This window comes from Dendrobates tinctorius, unplaced genomic scaffold, assembly GCF_039654945.1.
Source record: "Dendrobates tinctorius isolate UK_male_01 unplaced genomic scaffold, ASM3965494v1 ptg000037l, whole genome shotgun sequence".
NCBI lineage: Eukaryota > Metazoa > Chordata > Amphibia > Anura > Dendrobatidae > Dendrobates > Dendrobates tinctorius.
The window spans coordinates 28,049,712-28,072,574 of record NW_027361705.1 but is presented as its reverse complement, the minus strand read 5'-3'; the positions used below and the strand labels follow the sequence as shown (position 1 = coordinate 28,072,574).

Here is a 22,863-nt window from a genome sequence, read left to right as displayed (position 1 = left end):
CCGCTGGGACCGGGTGGCGAGCAGGGACAGCCGTATTCCTCGCCGAACGGGCCACAGGAACCGACACATAGGCCGCAGCCGACTCCAACGTCGGCATAGCCGCGGCCGCAGGGTGGGCCGCATCCGGGGCTTCAGCCGGAGCCGGTATAGCAGAAGTAACGGCCGGCTTCGGGGAAGATGTCACTTCTGGCAGGGGGGGTGCAACAACGTCTTCTGGCGACTGTAACGCTGAGGAGAAACTACGTCAGAGAGTGGACCCTCTGGATCGCGGATCCGGAGCCCCTGGGCCGAGCACGCCAGGTGAAGACCGACCCCTATACAGGGATCGTTTGGGGCAGGACCACAGAGGACGGAGGCGCGACAGCCGGAACCAAGAGGGACGGCTCCACGGACAAAAGGGCTGGGGAGGCAGCGGACCGAGATACGAGCAGGGACAGGTAGCACAGGGAAAGACACAATACGGGAAATGGCAAGAGGAAGAACCAGGGCGAACTGGAGACAGAGGACGGGCACAGGGGATGGAAAGGAAGCAGCGCCTGGGCAGACTGGGGAGGACGAGGGGAACGAGACTGAGGACGACAGGGAGTATAAGGCAGAGAAAAGTAAAGCTACAGGAGAACTGTAGAGGCCAGAGGGTGCAGAAAACTACACAATCATCAGGCGTCCTCCTAACAGCGAGGACGCCTGAAATACACCAACCCCCGGAAGTGCGTCCCCCAGTCCAGCCCCTCAGCGCCGCCCACCGCTGGAGAGAGAGAGCGGGAGGAGGCGTGCGCGAGACAGGGGGCGGGGGCCAGGAGCCGCCGTGAGGGCGAGTGGATGACGGGCGCGTGCCCGGACGGGAGCGCGCAGGTAAGGAAACGCTGCGGTGCGCGCTGCTGCAGAAGGGGCATCGGCGGGCATAGCCGCCGGTGTCACAGTACCCCTCTCCTTACGTCCTCCCTTACTGAGATTGGCCAAAAACTTTTTCAGAATCCGGGGAGCGTTGATATTTTCCCGAGGCTCCCAGGACCTTTCCTCGGGACCAAAACCCACCCAATCGATAAGAAAAAGGGTCTTACCCCGGACTCTTTTCATAGCCAAGATGTCCTTGACCTCGAAGACGTTGTCCGAGATAACAGGTGAAGGAGGGACGATGGAAACTGGTTGGAACCGATTCAGGACTACGGGTTTCAAGAGCGAGACATGGAAAGCGTTGGGAACCCGGAGCGAAGCAGGCAACCTCAGTTTGTAAGCCACTTCATTAATACGTCCAATCACTTCAAACGGCCCAATGTACCGAGGACTCAGCTTATAAGAGGGAACTCTCAGACGGATATGTCGAGTTGAAAGCCAGACTTTGTCACCTGGATGGTACGGAGGCACGTCCTTCCGTCTTTTGTCTGCATGTTTCTTGATTCGGTTGTTGGCACCCTTGAGCGCGTCCCTGGTCTCTCTCCAAATCTGCGAGAATTCTTTAGCAAGAGAATCGGCTGCGGGTACTCCTGTAGACATGGAGAAAGGCAACGGAATACCTGGGTTTTGACCGGTTACCACAAAAAAAGGTGACTTGGTGGTAGATTCACTGGGATGATTATTGTGCGAGAATTCAGCCCAAGGTAAGAGTGCGACCCAATTGTCCTGATGGGCGTTGGCGAAGTGACGTAGGAAGGTGGTTAACACCTGATTAATTCGCTCCACTTGCCCGTTGGTCTGAGGATGGTATGCGGAGGAGAAGTCGAGAGATGTACCCATAAGCCGGCAGAGAGCCCTCCAGAAGCGGGAGGTGAACTGGACCCCCCGATCCGACAGAATCCGCTGAGGAAGACCATGCAGCCTGAAGACCTGGTGGATGAAGATCTCGGCCAACTTCGGGGCGGACGGTAGTCCCGGTAAGGGAATGAAGTGGGCCATTTTGGAAAAACGATCTGCCACGACTAAGATGGTGGTACATCCGGCTGAGCGGGGTAAATCAGTCACAAAATCCATGGCGATCTGCTGCCAGGGGACCTCAGGAACTGGCAATGGGTGAAGAAGACCGGCGGGCAAAGTCCTAGCCACCTTGTTCTGGGCACAGATTGTGCACGAGGCAACATAGTCCATCACATCCTGGCGAAGCGTGGGCCACCAGTAATACCGGGACAGCAGCAAGAGAGTCTTTTTAGTCCCAACGTGTCCAGCAATTTTGGAGGAATGCCCCCAGCCCAACACCTCTGTACGTCTGCTTTGAGGGACGAAAGTCTTACCGGGCGGAGGAATAGCAAAATTCACAGGGGCCACGGTGATCATCTTAGTAGGCTCGATAATATAGGATGGGACTTCATCCCTCTCCGATGACTGTAACGACCTGGAAAGGGCATCGGCCTTGATGTTCCTATTACCAGGTCGAAAGTGAAGTTGGAAGTCAAAGCGGGAGAAATACAGGGCCCACCTGGCTTGCCGGGCATTGAGTCTTTGGGCAGACTGCAGGTAAGCCAGGTTCTTGTGGTCCGTGAGGATGGTAAAGGGATGTACAGCCCCCTCGAGTAAATACCGCCATTCAGCCAAGGCCATCTTAATGGCCAGTAATTCTCGGTCTTCAATGGAGTAGTTGCACTCCGCAGGTGAAAAGACTTTAGAAAAGAAGCCACAAGGAACCAGCCGTCCGGATGAAGCCTGCTGGGACAGGACCGCCCCCGCTCCAGTGGAGGAGGCATCCACTTCCAGGACGAAGGGCCTGCTGGTCACAGGCCGATGCAAAATGGGTGCTGACGCAAAAGAACGTTTCAGAGCTTGGAAAGCGTTTTCAGCTTCAGGGGACCAGCTGTTGGGCTTCGTTCCCTTACGGGTCAAGACCGTGATGGGTTTGGTAACCGTGGAAAAATGAGGCACAAACTGACGGTAATAATTTGCGAACCCAAGAAACCGCTGGATGGCCTTAATCCCCACTGGATGGGGCCACTTGAGTACCGCACTGAGTTTTTCGGGATCCATCTTTAGACCGGAATCGGTGACGACATATCCCAAGAAGGGCAGTGACGACTGCTCAAAAAGGCATTTCTCAATCTTGGCGTAGAGTTGGTTCTCTCGAAGGCGGTGCAAGACCAAGCGTACGCTTTTGCGATGGGAGGACAGATCGGGCGAGAAAACGAGAATGTCGTCCAGATAGATGACCACACAGGAATAGAGTAGATCCCGGAATACCTCGTTGATAAATTCTTGAAACACAGCGGGGGCATTGCAAAGGCCGAATGGCATGACTAGGTATTCATAATGCCCGTCACGGGTATTGAAGGCCGTTTTCCACTCATCCCCAGCACGGATCCGGACCAAATTGTAGGCTCCCCGCAGATCTAACTTCGTGAAGATCCGGGCTCCTCTCAGCCGGTCAAAGAGCTCCGGAATCAACGGAAGGGGGTAACGATTTTTAACGGTGATATTGTTTAGACCCCGGTAATCAATGCAAGGCCGCAGTGATCCGTCTTTCTTCCGGACGAAGAAGAAACCCGCGCCCGCAGGAGAGGAGGACTTCCGGATAAACCCCTTGGACAGATTTTCATGGATATATTCCGTCATGGCAGAGGTCTCGGCAGGAGAAAGAGGGTATGTTCTACCTCTGGGAGGAACCGCTCCAGGAATCAGGTCGATGGGGCAGTCATAGGACCGGTGCGGGGGCAGGGAGTCCACCTCCTTCTTGCAGAAAACATCAGCGTAGACGTGGTATGGAACAGGAAGGCCGGGGAGGTCCGTTGGCCTAAGCTGAGAATGGGAACGAACCAGGGTACGTAAACAGCTTGCATGGCAGGTGTGCCCCCAGCGCAGGATCTCTCCGGAGCGCCAGTCGACAACTGGCTCATGCCGCCTAAGCCAAGGTAGTCCCAAGAGAATGGCGTGGGATAATTGAGGCAGGACATAAAAGGCAATCTTCTCAGAATGAAGTGCGCCAATTTGTAGTTTTACTTCAGTGGCAACCGTGGTGATGAGCCCAGGAAGAGGTTTGCCATCGACGGAGGTGATTGCTCGAGGGTTACTTAAGACGACCACGGGAATCTGGAGTTTGTCAACCTCCTCCTGGCGGATGAAGTTGCCTGCTGCGCCCGAGTCCACATACACCTCCACAGAGCCACGCCCCCGACCTGTAATAAGCAGAGCTGAAAGAGTAAGTGGGAGAGAGGGGGTCTGATCACCTAGGGGGCCCTCTCCTACCTGGCCTAGGCGGATGCGTTTCCCGGTCTCTCAGGACAAGTGCGTACGAAGTGATTGGCCCCTCCACAATATAGGCAGAGTCCCTTAGTCATCCTCTCCTTACGCCGTTGTTCGGACAGCTTGATGCGATCCACCTGCATAGGCTCGGGGGCAGTGTTACTAGGGAGAGCAACGGTGCGCGGAATGGGAGCTTGGTATAATCTAAAGGGCCTCTTCTCCCTGGCTGACTCTCTACGCGTTCCTGAAAACGCAGGTCAATACGAGTAGCCAGGGAGATGAGATCTTCCAGGGTGGTAGGAAGGTCACGCCCGGCCAACTCGTCTTTGATTTTACTAGAAAGGCCTCTCCAAAAGGCACCAACCAGGGCTTCGTTATTCCACCCCAGCTCCGAGGACAAGGTCCGGAAACGGATGGCGTATTGCCCTACCGTAAGGGACCCCTGGCAGAGGTTAAAAAGGGCCTCTGTAGAGGAAGCAAGGCGTCCGGGTTCATCAAACACCTTACGGAATGTTTCCAAAAAACTCTGGATGTTAGTCACCACCGGGTCATCCCTCTCCCACAACGGATTCACCCAAGCCAACGCCTCCCCCTCTAGATGGGAGATTATAAAGGCCACCTTAGCACGGTCCGTGGCGTATTGTTGGGGCAGAAGATCAAAGTGCAATCTGCACTGGTTTAAAAATCCCCTACACAATTTTGGGTCCCCACAGTACCTAGGCGGCTTACCAAGACGGGGAGGAGGGAAAGAGACAACGTCCCGGGCTTGGGTAGAAGCAGCCGCAGAGGACTGCAAAGAAAGCAGCCGATCATCCACGGAGGCCATATACCCCAAAATGTGAGATTGCGCATCGCGCTGCTGTGCGAGCTCCTGCTGGAGACTGACTAAGAGAGGTGCATGCGCTGGGTCAGTGGTTTGCAGGGCGGAGAGCCGGGTGTCCATGGACTTCATGAATGACATGATACGGGTCTGATTCTCTCTTAGGAAAAGCAGTTCCTTTTGAGTGGCAGCTGCGGCACCGGCAGGGTCCATGGCCTGATGATACTGTAACGCTGAGGAGAAACTACGTCAGAGAGTGGACCCTCTGGATCGCGGATCCGGAGCCCCTGGGCCGAGCACGCCAGGTGAAGACCGACCCCTATACAGGGATCGTTTGGGGCAGGACCACAGAGGACGGAGGCGCGACAGCCGGAACCAAGAGGGACGGCTCCACGGACAAAAGGGCTGGGGAGGCAGCGGACCGAGATACGAGCAGGGACAGGTAGCACAGGGAAAGACACAATACGGGAAATGGCAAGAGGAAGAACCAGGGCGAACTGGAGACAGAGGACGGGCACAGGGGATGGAAAGGAAGCAGCGCCTGGGCATACTGGGGAGGACGAGGGGAACGAGACTGAGGACGGCAGGGAGTATAAGGCAGAGAAAAGTAAAGCTACAGGAGAACTGTAGAGGCCAGAGGGTGCAGAAAACTACACAATCATCAGGCGTCCTCCTAACAGCGAGGACGCCTGAAATACACCAACCCCCGGAAGTGCGTCCCCCAGTCCAGCCCCTCAGCGCCGCCCACCTCTGGAGAGAGAGAGCGGGAGGAGGCGTGCGCGAGACAGGGGGCGGGGGCCAGGAGCCGCCGTGAGGGCGAGTGGACGACGGGCGCGCGCCCGGACGGGAGCGCGCAGGTAAGGAAACGCTGCGGTGCGCGCTGCTCCAGAAGGGGCATCGGCGGGCATAGCCGCCGGTGTCACAGCGACAGGTTCCGCACCGGCGACACCCAGCGTGGCGTCGCCGGGCTGGGTGGCTCGGGATTAGGGGCGGAGGCCCCACCCAGCTCCTCGTAGACCGGAGGGCCTTCCCTGATCAGGCTCTCCGGGACACAGGATGCCGCGGGCTGCGGCTGAATGGTGGGGGCTGCTTGCGGAGCCACTGATGGGACCGGGGGAACTCTCACCTTCCCCGGAACCGTGGCCTCCGTCACGTTATCACGCGGCTCCTCCCACAGTCTCCGCTCTTCACTCTGCCGTCCGACGGGGCTAGCCTCCAGGCTCAGGAGCTCCGCGGGCCGTTCCCTGCTGGTATCTTCAGTGGCCGCTCCCGCTGGCTCCGCAAAGGTTCCACTTCTCCGCTCAGCATCCAGCTTCCTGCCCGTGACTCTGAGGAAGACATTTTCATCCGTGACTTGACCTCCCGGCCCCACCACCACTCCAGGCGCCCGATGCCCCGACATGCACAGCGCCGCATATCATCCGATGGGCAGCACTTGAATGGCGCCAGACAGCCGCAGCCAAAATTTTCCTCTATGCCACTCCTTCTGCGGGGTGGGTCGTCAGCAGGACTTTCCACCCACCTGTCAGGGTCCAGTATGCGGGGGCGTCGGCCTCCTGGTACATATTGCTGTCCCCAGGGATACGTAGGAGGGGGCCCCAGTCCATTGGGGACAACGGCAAACACCTGGATCTCTCCTCTGCGCTGAAGTAGCACCACCATCTTGCTCCGGACCTGGTCCTGCCCCGGATCCTCTGCTGGCAATGCAGATGCGCCACAGCGCTCCCAGTTTGTAATCCACAGGTTGGTAATTTGTAATCCACAGGTGTTTATAATCCAAACAGTGCAGTCCAAGTCTGTGTCCATTCCTCAGAGGCAGGCCTGCAGCAGAAGATATTGTATTAGCGGCGTTGATCCTGCCGACTACACCAAGTGTAGGGTCGTGGGCCGGACTGGGGGGTGGTCCCTCTTTTACTGCGCAGAGACGTAACAGAGACAATTTGGAGGCAGGTTTCAGGTGCAACAGGTCCAAGTTTTATTCTCTCGCCGTACACCTGACGGCCTCTCAGCACACCGCAATTCTCTACAAGGCCCTTCGATTACAATACACATTACACACCGTACTCTTCACCTGGAACGTATATGTACGTACCATCCCTTTCCGCTTATTGACGCTCCTGACAGGTCCGTCACTGTGGCCGCCTTAGCCCCGTAAACCAACAGTAATTTTACTGGTCAGACGTCTTCCTCAATACGGTATGTTTTATCTCTGTGCCTCGTCTATATTGCGGTCTTCGTGTCAGGACCACCCCCCTGACTTTGTCTCTTCTCAGTCCCCCCTGGTTGGGTTTTCCTCACAGTGCCACAACTGTCACAGTGTCCTTATCACTTGAGCTCCCCCTGGGGACTGGAACTTTCTGGAACCCTCCTGTCAAATTTATATCTTTCCCGGTTCCCTCTAACTCTGCCCCCCATGACCAACGGTTTGTTAAGCCCTAAGCTAATGTCAAGTCCTATGCTCACACTCCTCCCTGCCCTCTAATGGTCAACCCACGGTACTGCACGTCCACTACACTTTCCTAGCTGTTTCCCCACTGTAATAACTGACACCTGTCTAAACTGTGCAAACCTTTCTTTCTCTATTCTGACAAGTCCGTCCGTCCATCAGGTCACCTTCCCTACACTTAATCTGTGTCTCATTAATTCCCTAGCCGCTAGCCATGACCCATCAAAATGATCATACATTTATCATCTATCCTGTGCATAGCTTATAAAAGTTTTAATGGGCCAACCCCATTAAGATATCTGCACAGGACAATATGATAAAGATGTACTAAGAAAAAAGTAAGCTATGTAATGCAACCAAATGTAGTGTGTGGCATACAGTGAAAGCTTTGTTTTGGTCATTTTTACAGAATTTTAAAGAATTAATGCGACACTCATATCTTGTACATGTATGGAAGCTCCTTAAATATGCCATAAATGTATAACAGAGATGGGTCCTACAAATCTTATCTTGAGAACGGGACACTATCATGCTGTGCTGTCAATGAAGAAGACTTCTGATCCCCCAATGGAGCCCCATTCTCAATAGACCGGTACTGTCTGAGATGGGAACACCCCTTGAAGAGAAAGGGGTATTGTGAAATGGGATGAATCTTTACAAACTATCTGTACAGTTGTATCATGAAAATGATTTGTGTACATGTATGCCAGCTAGGATATGATACAATTTTGACAAATGTGTCATGCCGCACCCTCTATTTTGATAAATTTGACACAAGTCTTCAGTAGCTGTAGATTGATTGCTCCTGGCACCGTCTGGGCTGTTTCTAGCTTTGCTTTGGGTGGTCATTGTACAGTGAATGAAAACTTTCATCAAGAAAGAGTGAATAATAATCTGGGAATTTCTGACTATATTCATCAGTAGAAATAGAAGAAAGTTAAAGCAAAGATTCAGCTTCCATCTATCAAAAAAGTCACATGAACTTCAATTTGTCCGTTGGCTCAACCAAGCAAATCATGCCCACTAGGAAAAAGTAGCCGAAGATTCCAATTAAAAAATCCAGTTTATTGAAACAGCCAGTACAAAATCAGCCTGAAAAAAAACACTCACCGGACAACAATTATGTTTTGCTATTTGGCCAGGCTGATTTTTTTTTTTTATGGATATTTCAACAAATGAGATTTTTTATTTGGAAACTTCATTGGATACGTTTTCCTTGTGGATATTAATCCTTGTAGTCTCTAGTTTCTCCTTCTATGTCTTGCGTATTCTCTGAACTGATTTCTGTCTGGTATGTACTTTCCACCCTACATTGCCTATCCTTCACCTTTTTTTCCCTTTCTTTCTTCTTTTATACTTTGTCTAAGTTATGAAGACCCTACTCTGCCAGCAGCCACTACTCTTGATCATATTCCCATCTCTGGGGGAGACCTAAAGTGTCAACGTCCTCGCACACTGCTTCGCCAGCAGAGCCTCCAGCAACCTCTCAGCCTCCACCAAAAGCACAATCACTGCCAACCAACCACCAGCCAGAGTCTGGGGCAGCTCCAACTGCAGCAACAACCGCCATCATCCAGCAGCAGTAACACCAGCAATCCCCGCTCTCAACGCACAGGCCAGAACCGGCCACCAACCTCAGCTGGATCCAAGTACGGGACAGCTGGGTTCAGGAACCGATCCAACCCAGGCAGCTGGGACCATGTGGTCGGTCAGATTCGCAATCGTGGTCTGGACATGAAATCTTTCCTGTAAGTCACTGTCCATTTCTTCCAAACTGTTGACATTTCCTTGTATTCTTTCCTTGCTTCCTCCGTCTCCGCCATTGTTAGGACATAGATAGGGAATGATACTGAAAATACTAACCATGAATATATTTCCTTGTCCTGCACAGAACAGACGTTGCAGATGATGTCTTGAAAGTAAACATGTCTTGAAGGGAGAAAGTGTGTAGTTCATAGAGCAGAAGCCATATTTGACACCCATCTCTGGGCATACTGCTCACTAATGGCTTTTTTTCTAAGGGTGCACCATCCATGAGACAAGATGAGAAGTTCATCTCCTTCCCTGCCTTAAAGGCGCAGCATTTGGCACAAATATATTTGTGTGTAGGGATTGTCAGCCAAGACTAATTGTTGTATCTGTTGCTGCAGACTGACCTTTTCGAAATACGTGCTTTTCTAGTACTAATACCCTAAATGGGATTTTTGCCATATTGACTATTTGCTAATCTACAACAAAAGAATCTTGTAGACTTTGGTTTCACTTGACATGTTCTTCCAGACTTCAAATCTTAAAGGGATTGTGTCACCTCAATGGACAGGGTAAACTGAGCACACAGCGTTGTATGGGGGTAAAGCCCCCTATAAAAATCTAAATGCTTCTCCGTTCTGCAGAATCTAAAGATAAATCTAATTTGCTAATTGAGGTGCACCCTTGGTGTGGCCGAAAGGATCATTGCATTGTTCCGTCCTCTGGTTTCGCATGTCTCCTTCTCCATCACTGGTGATTGACAGCTGTGGCCACCCTGAGCTATTTCTGCAGAGTCTCCAGGCAAGTCAGTGCTGTCAATCACCACTGAGGGATGCAGGGAGATGAAAAACCAGTGGGTGGAACGGTTCATTGAAGCTCTTGGCCACACCCAGGGTGCACTGAGCACCTCAATTAGCATATTATATTAAGCTTAACTTTCAACTAAATTTTTATAAGGTTTTCCTGAGCATCCTAATTAGCAGATTTGATCAGTTTCAGCAGAATGAGGGCAGCGATTAAAAGACTGAGGACTCACTCAACCCACTGTATTTATAGGACGAGTGCTATCCAATTATTTTTTTAACCAGTGGCATTCGGACCAATGTTCTTTAATGGGTCAGAAATGATTGCAGATTTTCTTCACTGACCGAATCTGTCTGAGAAAGTAATTGCATCAGGCTGCGATTTCATTCCGAATTCCGAATCCACTCACCCATTCAAGTCTATGGGTGCACGGAAAACATCGGACTGCACGCAGATGACATCTGAGTGGAGTTCAATTTCCGCTGACTCAGACAATGGAGAAGATGGAGAAATTGTGTTTTCCATCTTCTCATTTGTGCTATGATTCTTTCATCTGAGAGAATTGGATCACACTAAGCTGACACTTGGATTAAACTTGCATCAGCGTTTGATCAGAATGTCAGTACCATATTCGACCGGATTCTCTTGGAAGAGAGAATCTACACTTGGCGCTGGCCTAAAGGGGCAGTTTTTATTTTATAGAATCAATATCCCTTACAAGACGATAGGGGCGATTCATTAAAGTGTTTTCACCAGAAAAGTGGGGTAAAACATTTTGAAAAGTTGCAAAAATTTTTGTGCAATGAAGAATTGTGCAAACATTTTTTGACTTTTGGCATTTTCAAGATAGTTTGAAGCTGATCAAATTCAAGAAAAGTGACAGCATTTTTTTTACTCCAGAAAAATTAATATAGAGATATAAAACAGAGTTGTACTTACCCAATGACGCTCCAGGGCTGGCTTTCCATCGTTCATATGACTGCAGTGGGGAAATCAAGTCTTCATCATGTGACAGACCGCTGCAGCCAATCACTGGACTGAGCAGAGATGTTGATGTAGATGGCACCAGACCTCTGAGCCCAGTGACTGGCTGCAGCGGTCAACTGATGTTGAAGTGACGTCTCCGCAGCAGTCGCATAAAAAAGCCTTTTACTCCGGCAAGACTGGCGTAACGTGAGCATGCACTATGCCAGCACTTAATGAATTCGCACCATTGAGCCTTATCTGTATGTATTCTGCCTTATTTTGGACTCTACTCAAAGGGAACCTGTCACCAGAAAAAACACTATTAACCTGCAGATATGGTTATAATTTTCAAGTTAATAGAGTTATAAACCTGCCTGATTCCCGCACACAGCTGAACACTGAAGGGAGAAAATGAACTTTATATTCCCCCATGCAGCATTCCCGTTGCAGTCATGGGGGCGATGCCCACGCTGGGTCAGCGCTCTGAGTATAGAGAGCAGCTACTGTTTACTCACCCCCGGCCCTGACTGAAAGCCGGCTCCAATGCAGAGGGCCGGTGGCATGGTCACAGCCGTCGCTCTGTATTCTCAAAGCAGTGACTGAAACAGCGCCGGTGCCACCCCCGTAACTGAAACCAGAAAACTGCAAATTTTCTTCCCGCAGCATTCGGTTAAGTGCAGGCGCCAGGCACGTTAGTAACGCTATTAACCTGTAAATTAACCCTATATCTGCAGGTTAGTGGCATTTTCATTGTTGACAGGTTTCCTTTATTGACACTGAGATAACTCCACTAACTCTTTCCCAATATATACAGCAAAGCTAGAAAACATTCTGCAGAAAACAGGACTTGTCAGCCCATTGACTGTGCTTCAATAACCAGTGCAAAAATACAAATAATTCAGGATTTAATTATATGGATAGTCACAAGAAAAGAAAAAGACCACCTAAGGCTACTTTCACACTTGCTTTTTTTTGCAGCGCGTTTTTCCCGCAAAAAAACGCATGGAAAAAATGCATACAAACGCATACAAATGCTGCGTTTTTTTCAAGCATTTTTATGCGCATGCATGAAAAAAACGCAGTTTTTATGCGTTTGTATGCATTTTTAGTGCGTTTTTACCACGTTTGCGGTTTTTTCCAACATTAGTTGGCCACTCACACTAACCCAAACCATGACTTTACTAACCCTAACCCTTAACCAAACCATACCCTAACCCTTAACCAAACCATACTAACCCTAACCCTGACCCTAACCCTTAACCAAACCATACTAACCCTAACCCTAACCCTGAACCAAACCCTACTAACTCTAACCCTAACCCTAAACCCTAACTAACCCTAAACCCTAACCCTTAACCAAACCATACTAACCCTCACCCAAACCCTAACCCTAACCCTAAACCCCCTAAACCCCCTTAACTAACCCTAACTCTAACCCAAACCCCTAATTTCCATTGTCAAACCAATGGTCAAGAAAAAAACGCATGTGCAAAAAAACGCATACATGAGCATGCCAATGCGCACATATGCGCACCCATAGAGTTATAATGGGTGTCTTGCTGTAAACAAACGCATTGCGCGCGCATGCATTTTTTTGAGGCAAGTCGGACGCCCAAAAAATGCAACAGGATGCATTTTGTGCGCCCGAGCGCACACCACAAAAAAACGCATGTGCGTAAAAACGCATACAAACGCATGTGTATGCGCACATACAGTAAGCGCATCCCATGCAAAATATAGGGGGAAAAAACGCATGCGTTTTTTAGCGCTAAAATACAGCGCAAAAAAACGCAAGTGTGAAACCAGCCTAAGTAGAGTAAAAAATAGATGTTTCTAATAAAAACCTGTTAAAATATTTAGCAATTTTGCAATGGTACCTTATCTTTAAGACCTGTTGTGCCCTGCGAATCTGACTGTCAGCCAGTGGGTAAAATTGCGCTTTACTTCTCCTCGGTAGAATAGGGAATACAGACTGGCAAGCTGCTATCATGTAAGACTAAAATTTGTTTTGGAAAAACAAATTACTCAAATTGATTTAGTTGTCAGATTGTTGACTGATACACGTGTGTATTATCTATAATTACATATCTCGCATCATTTGTTATCTTACAGAGAAAGTGGCCTTGAAAGCTTGCTGTGATTACCAGGGCAGCGTATGGATCTACTAAGGGAGCATTGTTAAAGGGAGCATTTCACATTCAGCTTTAATAATGTTTTACATTGGGAACCCACCCAGCTATTCATCGAAATTGAAGTAGTGCTCTACTCCTTCTTTACATAAGCTGCAATTATCATTATAAACATTGTGCTTTTTGGTATAATCAGATCTACTACCAAATGGGTAACTGCCATCATTTCAGAGTTTGCAGCAATGTTTGAATCAACTCATCATTTTTTTTTTTTTTTATTTTTTATTAAAAAGGGACTTGTCTCTATGGGTAGCAGTGGCATTTGGGCATAATTCTAATTATTACCTGGTAGGAAAGGAGCCTGTTGCCAGATCTGCATTGGTCAAAGGAGCTTACACCTCAAGTCTCCACCAACAAAGATGCAATATCAATTTTTTTTTATGAGCTACACTATCGATTATTTTTTTTTAGGAGGGAGGCCAGTATCTAGCTGGTTATACACATAAGTTGGACCCCAGTCTTGTTCTGCCTTCATCCATATTGAGGTTGTCTGACATTAGGTTTAATACTAAGGGATAGGACCATCTTAATTGGGGTACACCTTGTTGTGGTAGGATGGCTTTTATCAAAAACAGTGTTTACTAAGTACCCTATGTAATTTTTGTGGACTATTACTATTTACTTAGTTACTTACAGTGGGGTATATGCTCATATTTGTGCCTGTCTTAGGTTTTGTAAGGTTAAATTTGATAGAAACTGCTGATTTCAAGAGGATTTGCCAATAAACAATTGTATATAATGAAGGAGTAGTAGATCTTCATTTGTAAATATCATGGAAAAGAAAGAACAGACATTCTGGAGTTGATCCTTTGTGCAGGGTATAACTATAGAGAGTGCAGGGGTTACATCCTATCCCCAGAGCCTAGGGAGGTCCAAAAGGTCTTTTTTGCCCATATGAGAAGATCTAATACAAAAAAGATCTGTAATATTTGGTGGCCATGATGGGGATTTTGCAGGAACATGAGCACCAAGGTACACCTCTGTGGAGAGATAAGCAGAGATATCCCAGATAGTGATGAGCGAGCACTAAAATGCTCAGGTGCTCGTTGCTTGGGTCGAGCAAATTGTAATACTCGGTTGCTCGACCTGAAAGTCGAGTATTTTTACCGCGAGCCCCCCCCCCGGGGGTCCTTTCAGAGTCTAAAAACGTCTGAAAATGATGGAAACAGTGCTCAAATAACATGGGAATATCATTGTGAAGACCCCTGGAAGCAATTCTAACTCTCAGGTCACAGCTGTGAACAATGTTGTCAGAGTCTTACGCCATTTTTACAGGCGCACAATAAAATATACAAAAAGAAAACCAAAATGGATTTTCCTGGGAAATATGTTGAGGAACATCCTTTCCAGGGTAATGACTTTTATATAAGGTGACACATCATCAGACACATCCTGTTTCATTTATGAAGGAGGGACTCTGAAAGTCACAAAGCCTATTTTTATAGGGCCAGCAGTCGTCTCTCACTATTCTTAGAGAGCCATCAGCCGGCTATGCTTTGTTGTTCCCATTATTAAACAATGGGTTCCTTGTACTGTTATTGTGTATGCAGTGAGTGGCAGTGTTGCCCAAAATTTGGACACACCCCATCAACCCATTGAACAGACGTCATGGATGACCACATGCAACCAATGTTCCAAGTTTTCATTTGGTACTCCCATACTGTTTGCTTATGCATTGAATGCAAGGCCTGTCCTGCACCAAAGTTACATGCACCCCAGTAAGCCTTTGAACCCACATACTGGATGGCCAAAGGAAAACCCACTTCACATTATTCATTTGGTACATATTGAGGAGAAAGAGGAGGATAACCGCAAATAGTCAAAATTAGGACGCATACAGTCATGGCCAAATGTATTGACACCACTGCAATTCTGTCAGATAATACTCAGTTTCTTCCTGAAAATGATTGCAAACACAAATTCTTTGGTATTATTATCTTCATTTAATTTGTCTTGAATGAAAAAACACAAAAAGAATTGTCCTAAAGCCAAATTGGATATAATTCCACACCAAACATAACAAAGAGGGTGGACAAAAGTATTAGCACTGTTCGAAAAATCATGTGATGCTTCTCTAATTTGTGTAATTAACAGCACCTGTAACTTACCTGTGGCACCTAACAGGTGTTGGCAATAACTAAATCACACTTGCAGCCAGTTGACATGGATTAAAGTTGACTCAACCTCTGTCCTGTGTCCTTGTGTGTACCACATTGAGCATGGAGAAAAGAAAGAAGACCAAAGAACTGTCTGAGGACTTGAGAAACCAAATTGTGAGGAAGCATGAGCAATCTCAAGGCTACAAGTCCATCTCCAAAGACCTGAATGTTCCTGTGCCCACCGTGCGCAGTGTCATCAAGAAGTTTAAAGCCCATGGCACTGTGGATAACCTCCCTAGATGTGGACGGAAAAGAAAAATTGACAAGAGATTTCAACGCAAGATTGTGCGGATGTTGGATAAAGAACCGCCACTAACATCCAAACAAGTTCAAGCTGCCCTGCAGTCCGAGAGTACAACGGTGTCAACCCGTACTATCCGTCGGCATCTGAATGAAAAGGGACTGTATGGTAGGAGACCCAGGAAGACTCCACTTCTTACCCCGAGACATAAAAAAGCCAGGCTGGAGTTTGCCAAAACTTATCTGAAAAAGCCTAAAACATTTTGGAAGAATGTTCTCTGGTCAGATGAGACAAAAGTAGAGCTTTTAGGGCAAAAGCATCAACATAGAGTTTACAGGAGAAAAAAGAGGCATTCAAAGAAAAGTACACGGTCCCTACAGTCAAACATGGCGGAGGTTCCCTGATGTTTTGAGGTTGCTTTGCTGCCTCTGGCACTGGACTGCTTGACCGTGTGCGTGGCATTATGAAGTCAGAAGACTACCAACAAATTTTGCAGCATAATTTAGGGCCCAGTGTGAGAAAGCTGGGTCTACCTCAGAGGTCATGGGTCTTCCAGCAGGACAATAACCCAAAACACACTTCAAAAAGCACTAGAAAATGGTTTGAGAGAAAGCACTGGAGACTTCTAAGGTGGCCAGCAATGAGTCCAGACCTGAATCCCATAGAACACCTGTGGAGAGATCTAAAAATGGCAGTTTGGAGAAGGCACCCTTCAAATATCAGGGACCTGGAGTAGTTTGCCAAAGAAGAATGGTCTAAAATTCCAGCAGAGCAATGTAAGAAACTCATTGATGGTTACCGGAAGCGGTTGGTCGCAGTTATTTTGGCTAAAGGTTGTGCAACCAAGTATTAGGCTGAGGGTGCCAATACTTTTGTCCGGCCCATTTTTGGAGTTTTGTGTGAAATGATCAATGTTTTGCTTTTTGCTTCATTCTCTTTTGTGTTTTTCATTTAAGACAAATTACTTGAAGATAATAATACCAAAGAATTTGTGTTTGTAATCATTTTCAGGAAGAAACTGAATATTATCTGACAGAATTGCAGGGATGTCAATACTTTTGGCCATGACTGTATACCCTTGTGTGGGTGTGAAGAGGTGCATGGAAATATATCTCCCAAAAAAAGACACTGGATTTGAGGTTAGGTTTCACTGTTATCATACGGTGGTGTACAGAAGTCTGGCCCAATCCAGCCCTTGTTCATTTTTATAGGAGTCAGCCTGTCAGCACTTTCAGTTGACAGGCGGATGCGCTTATCAGCTATAATTCCACCAGCGGCACTAAAGACGCGCTCTGACAAAACGCTAGCGACAGGCCATGACCTCAAATGCGTAGAGAGCCAGTTCATGCCACGTATCCAACTTTGAGACCCAATAATTGGCACAGAGGAATCTTGTAGGATATTGGTACGGTCAGCAAGATACTCCCTCACCATTTTCCAAAACTTTTCTCTCCTTATGAGAGTCCCCTGCGCCTCAGGGCCACTGCGATGGAAGGGTCTGAGAAAAATCTCCCAGAACTTTGCCAGTGTTCCCCTGCCTTTGCTGGATTGGAGTTGAATCTCTCTCGTCTGTACTCCTTGGTTGTCCAACGAACTGTCTGCCGCCTGTGTTTTCAGATGGGAATTTTTTTAATGTTTTCGCAACAAGGACCTTCTGATACTGCAACATTTTAGTACACCTGTCTGCCTCTGGAAGAAGAGATTAAAAGCTCTCTTGCAGTGTGAGTCTAGTTGTGCTTGTAATACTGTCTATTGCGCATGAAAGTACTGTAGCTCCTGTTCTTCCTCCTCCTCTTCCTCATTGTCAACCAATCCACATTGGGATGACAAGAGGCTGGGCTGTGTGCAATTAAAATGTATGCTTTCTTGCTCCAGCTCATCGTGCTCAGCATTTCAGAAGACAGAGAAGGGAGATGGTGACGCTAGTTATGGCGTGATCACCGCTCACCATCTTGTTGAACTCCTCAAAGTTTTGTAGGATGTACATATGTCTGACATCCATGTCCACTCCTGAGGTCTTATGTGTGGAATCTGAACTGAATACCAACGGCCTTGTTGATACTGGTAGCAAAGAACTGCCCTCTTCTGATCACAAATCCTTTCCCACATGTGCAGTGTTGATTTCCAACGGGCGGGGACAGCACACACCAGTCGGAGAGCCAGAATCTGCAAACGCTGCTGAAGCACATCAAGGACGGCGGAAGCTGGAGCTGACTTTCTAAAATGGGCACACAGGCGACGTACTTTCACAAGCAGATCCGGCAGCTCTAGGTAGCTTTTGAGAAACCGTTGAACGACGAGGTTAAGCACATGGGGTAGGCATGGTACGTATGTGAGCTTGCCTTGCCTCAGAGCCGCCACCAGGTTCTGGTCATCGTCGCACACAACCATGCTTGGCTGTAGGTTCAGCGGTGTCAGCCACACATCTGCCTGCTCTTTCAGAGCTGTCCAAAACTCTTCACCATTGTGCAGTTTGTCACCTAAGCATATTAGCTTTAGTACACACTGTTGACACTTGGCTGAGGCAGTGCTTCCAGCTTGTGACTGATTTGGCCATTTCAGAGATGGAGGCTGAAGAGGAGAAGGTGCAGGAGCTGTAGACTGTGGGGGCAACCCTGATTGATGTAGGGCCCGCAATCCTTGGCGTCGGGAGGACGTGTTCCATCCCAAGGTCCCTCTGGACTCCACTATGTTAGCCCAGTGTGCCGTCAGCGAGATGTAGCATCCCTGCCAACAAGCACTTGTCCACGTGTCTGTGGTTAGATGGACTTTCCCAGTAACAGCATTGTTCAGGGCATGGGCAATGTTGTGGGACACATGCTTGTCTAATTCCGGGACGGCACACCGGAAGAAATAGTGGTGGCTGGGGACCGAACACCTTGGGACAGCCGCCGCCATCAGGTTGCAGAAAGCTTCTGTCTCCACAAGCCTAAAAGGCAACATTTCGAGCACAAGCAGACGAGAAATGTGTGAATTTAATACTGTGGCCTGTGGGGCATTGGCTGCGTATTTATGCTTTCGTTCCAATGACTGGGGTACGGAAGGCTGGGACAAGGACATGGACGTGCTTGATGATTGTGGTAGTTGAGTGTGGGCAACGACAGGTGCAGGGCAGGAGGCATCTTTGCATGCAATGTGGAAAGAGGATTGGCTTGCATGCACAACAGTGGAAGAAGCAGTGTTTTCACCCACAGACACTGTTCCTGGAGCCTGGTGTTTGGCCCACAAAGTTGGGTGCTTTGCTGCCATGTGCCTGATCATGCTGGTGGTGGTCAGGCTGTTAGTTTTGCTACCCCTGCTGATGCGGGTATGGCAGGTGGTGCAAATAGCCTGATTGGGGTTATCTGCAGTCTTTAAAAAACAACCAGATTCAGGAAGACCTAACAGTTGTACTGACAACTTCCGTTGTGTTGGTGTTACGAGGAACGGTTGGCCGCCTTCTGTCTGCGGACACCACACTGCTTTGTCCTGCCTGTTGGGGTGCTACGCCTCCCTCCCCCTGTGTGCTACTGTCCTCGCTCTGCATGTCCTCCTGCCAGGTTGGGTCAGTTACTATATCATCTACCGCCTCGGCTTCCACGTCCGCACCCTGGTCCTCCTCCTGAGTTTCTGGCAATTGTCTCATCATCGTCCACCTGTTGTGACACGTTCCCACCGTCGCCTTCGTGTGAACGTGGCTGCTCAGATATTTGGGCATCGCTACATGCGATCTCATGTTGCCCCGCTTCAAGTGGACCGGGCGAGAGGAAAAGTGAACAGCTCTTCAGATTGTCCAAAAGTGGGATCATTTGTCTCTGGGCACTTGGCATGGTGGGAGGAAAGAGAATCAGGAATATGCGGTCCAGACTCACAGCTACTCAGATTTGACCGTGTGGAAGACAGGTTGCTGGTGGTGGAGGAAAAGTTACTGAAAGAATAATCCGCTGTCCAACCAACAACCTTTTGACACTGCTCTTGTTTCAATAGTGCTGTTCTGCGGTCCCCTATGAATTCAGACAGGGTCATGCGAGAAGATGTCGGTGTTTGTTGTGGCACAATTTCAGCTTGGCCTCGGCCACTGCATGCACCATCACGTCCACTTCCCCATCCCTTGCCACGCGCCTTGCCCATTTTAAATGGACTACAATATTTTCCATATTCACTACAAATAGCTGAATTGGGAGCTAACTTGTATGTGATCCTAGATCAGGCATCTGACGGAGATACCACACTGTTCAATATGTGTCCCAGAAACACCAGTAGGTCTTGGTAGACCATCTTATCCATGTCTTAGGTAGACCCATTGCGTGCACCAATATACCTGCATTATCTGATGAAGATAAAATGTAGAATCACAGGCTGGTTCTTTAAACCAATGCCCACCCATGTGTTTCATGGATGAGCTGAGCTTCCTGCAATGAATAATAATAACAGTATAGAAGGTTACGAATAACAGAATATTATAGGTAGATGGTTGACCTAGCTTAGGGGAAGGAATTTTTTTCCCTATGGAGAAAATTGGCTTCTACTGTGTGTGGGTTTTTTTGCCTTCCCCAGGATCAACAATGCAGAACAGCTGCACTAAAAATAGGCTGAACTAGATGGACATAAGGTCTTCCTTCAGCCTTCAAAACTATGTTACTATGTTAAGGCTTGGCTAATAAAGATTTGTCTCTAGTTGTAGACCTCTTTCTATGATGTCCGTAGGCTTCAATTGAGTATATAAATAAAGGTTATGTAGGGACTATATAAATTTAACAAAACATTAAAGGGATATTCGCAAGATTGGACGGTATCCCCTATTTGTATGATGGGGATTAACTTCCTGATCGCGACCACTGGGACCATCACTGATCCCCAGAACCAGGTCTCTTTTGAATGGAGCAATGGTCTACCATATGCTCTGCTGTTCCATTCAATCTTAAGGGGGTGCTGAAGACCAGCCGAGTGCAGCTCTCAGCTATCTCTGGGGGTCCCATTAAGAATGAATTGAGTGGCTGTTCACATCAATGACCATAACTCCATTCAGAAGAGCCTCGGTTATGGAGAACACAACTTGGGAATATTCCTTCAAAATGAGTCAAAACCTAAAGAAATGGGCTGGAAGTTTCCATCTCTCCTCTTCCACCATCCAGTGAGCATTTAATGATTAATATTTCTATTCTCCGAAGACCAGATGACCTTTCAAGTTACATTTCTGATGGAACCAGTGACATTAAGAGCCCTCTTACTTCTTTATCAATAATACGCCTCTCTTCATATTTTGTCCCATTTTCTGCTTTTATTGTTATTGCAAAGAACAATCACCCCTGCATCCCAGCCTGGAAATTAATAATTGTGTTTCCAGTCAGCTTTGTGACCAGACAGGGCTTGCCGCCTGCACTTAGGGTTACGAAAAGAAGCCGAAAACACGTGTTCTATACTTTAATCTCATCAATTAACAGAGACTTCTACATGAAAGAGAACAATTAGTGTGTTGGCCAGACGAGAAAGTATCAGGAACAGAGAGATCTGTTGTTCCTCCGAGCACGGCTTCATTTCATCCATTCTATTCTGTCTACATTAAAGGTGCACAGTCACTTTTAAAGGGAAAACATACGCTTCATTTATCTGCCATCTGCAGCCTTTCCTTTCAACATTCTACTCTGTGGCATGTCACTAAAAGTGGCGACTAAATCAGGGCTGTAATCAGAAAATCTACGCCCAAAGTTTCTGATCTTTAAGCAGAATTCAGAATTTCATGCCATTCACTGAGAATTAATTATCTAGGAGAACCTCCGAGTGTCATAGAATTATGTCCAGTGTTAGTTCTCATTTCCATGGTTGGCACTCTGTGTTTGGTGATACTTCATAAATTCATCTTCTTCTAATTGCTTTATCCAGTAGAACTTATTGATAGATGTATGATGGAGATGTATAGTAATTGATGCTTCTCTTTAAAGCTCCATGAGATATCACTGTGAACACGGATAACGCTGAATCTGCTGGATTTATTGGTGATGGCGTATGAATACATGGAACTTAATGGTTTACCAAAGACATTCTAGATCACTGCAGCCTATGTAATGGGTTCACATGATATACAGTCATGGCCAAAAGTATTGACACCCCTGCAATTCTGTCAGATAATATTCAGTTTCTTCCTGAAAATGATTGCAAACACAAATTCTTTGGTATTATTATCTTCAAGTAATTTGTCTTAAATGAAAAAACACAAAAGAGAATGAAGCAAAAAGCAAAACATTGATCATTTCACACAAAACTCCAAAAATGGGCCGGACAAAAGTATTGGCACCCTCAGCCTAATACTTGGTTGCACAACCTTTAGCCAAAATAACTGCGACCAACCGCTTCCGGTAACCATCAATGAGTTTCTTACATTGCTCTGCTGGAATTTTAGACCATTCTTCTTTGGCAAACTACTCCAGGTCCCTGATATTTGAAGGGTGCCTTCTCCAAACTGCCATTTTTAGATCTCTCCACAGGTGTTCTATGGGATTCAGGTCTGGACTCATTGCTGGCCACCTTAGAAGTCTCCAGTGCTTTCTCTCAAACCATTTTCTAGTGCTTTTTGAAGTGTGTTTTGGGTTATTGTCCTGCTGGAAGACCCATGACCTCTGAGGTAGACCCAGCTTTCTCACACTGGGCCCTAAATTATGCTGCAAAATTTGTTGGTAGTCTTCTGACTTCATAATGCCACGCACACGGTCAAGCAGTCCAGTGCCAGAGGCAGCAAAGCAACCCCAAGACATCAGGGAACCTCCGCCATGTTTGACTGTAGGGACCGTGTACTTTTCTTTGAATGCCTCTTTTTTCTCCTGTAAACTCTATGTTGATGCTTTTGCCCTAAAAGCTCTACTTTTGTCTCATCTGACCAGAGAACATTCTTCCAAAATGTTTTAGGCTTTTTCAGGTAAGTTTTGCCTTGCGAGACCTGTGATAAAGTTGGTCTCGCGTTACTGACTTACAAGGAAGAATGTAAAAGTGATGGAGGATATAAAGGCAGATGTGAACAACGTCTTACGGGCCAGGTACACTCTAAGATCGTCAGAAGCAAGCATTATCAGGAAGGCTCATTTCATGATAACATTGCAGTCTGAACAGGATGCTGCTGTTAACCCGACGATCAAGCAAAATGATCATCAGGTGAAGTGATCTTTTGGTTTGCATATAGATGATCGCTGTCGGCTGTGTAAACTGGACTCGCTATCAAGTACAGTGACAGCCTAGACCCATTGAGCAGTCTATGGCAGATCATCCAGTGCACATAGTTGGAGCAGTCGATCTATGTAAAGAGGCTATTAAATAATTGCCCATCAGGAAACGAGCAGCTGATCTGCTGATCGGCT

The 22,863-nt window shown here is 47.6% G+C and overlaps 1 protein-coding gene across 11 annotated transcripts in view; it reads left to right on the top strand.

The window, feature by feature from the left end:
* Positions 1-22,863, top strand: part of SYT7 (synaptotagmin 7) — a 596,170-nt gene that overhangs the window by 365,854 nt on the left and 207,453 nt on the right. For 9 of the 11 annotated variants that reach the window (XM_073574004.1, XM_073574007.1, XM_073574012.1 and 6 more), the window contains one exon: positions 8,795-9,175. The exons of the other annotated variants lie outside the window; for them this stretch is intronic. In XM_073574004.1, coding sequence (XP_073430105.1) covers positions 8,795-9,175 — 381 coding nt within the window. The remainder of the gene's footprint in view (positions 1-8,794; positions 9,176-22,863) is intronic. 11 annotated transcript variants of the gene reach the window in all.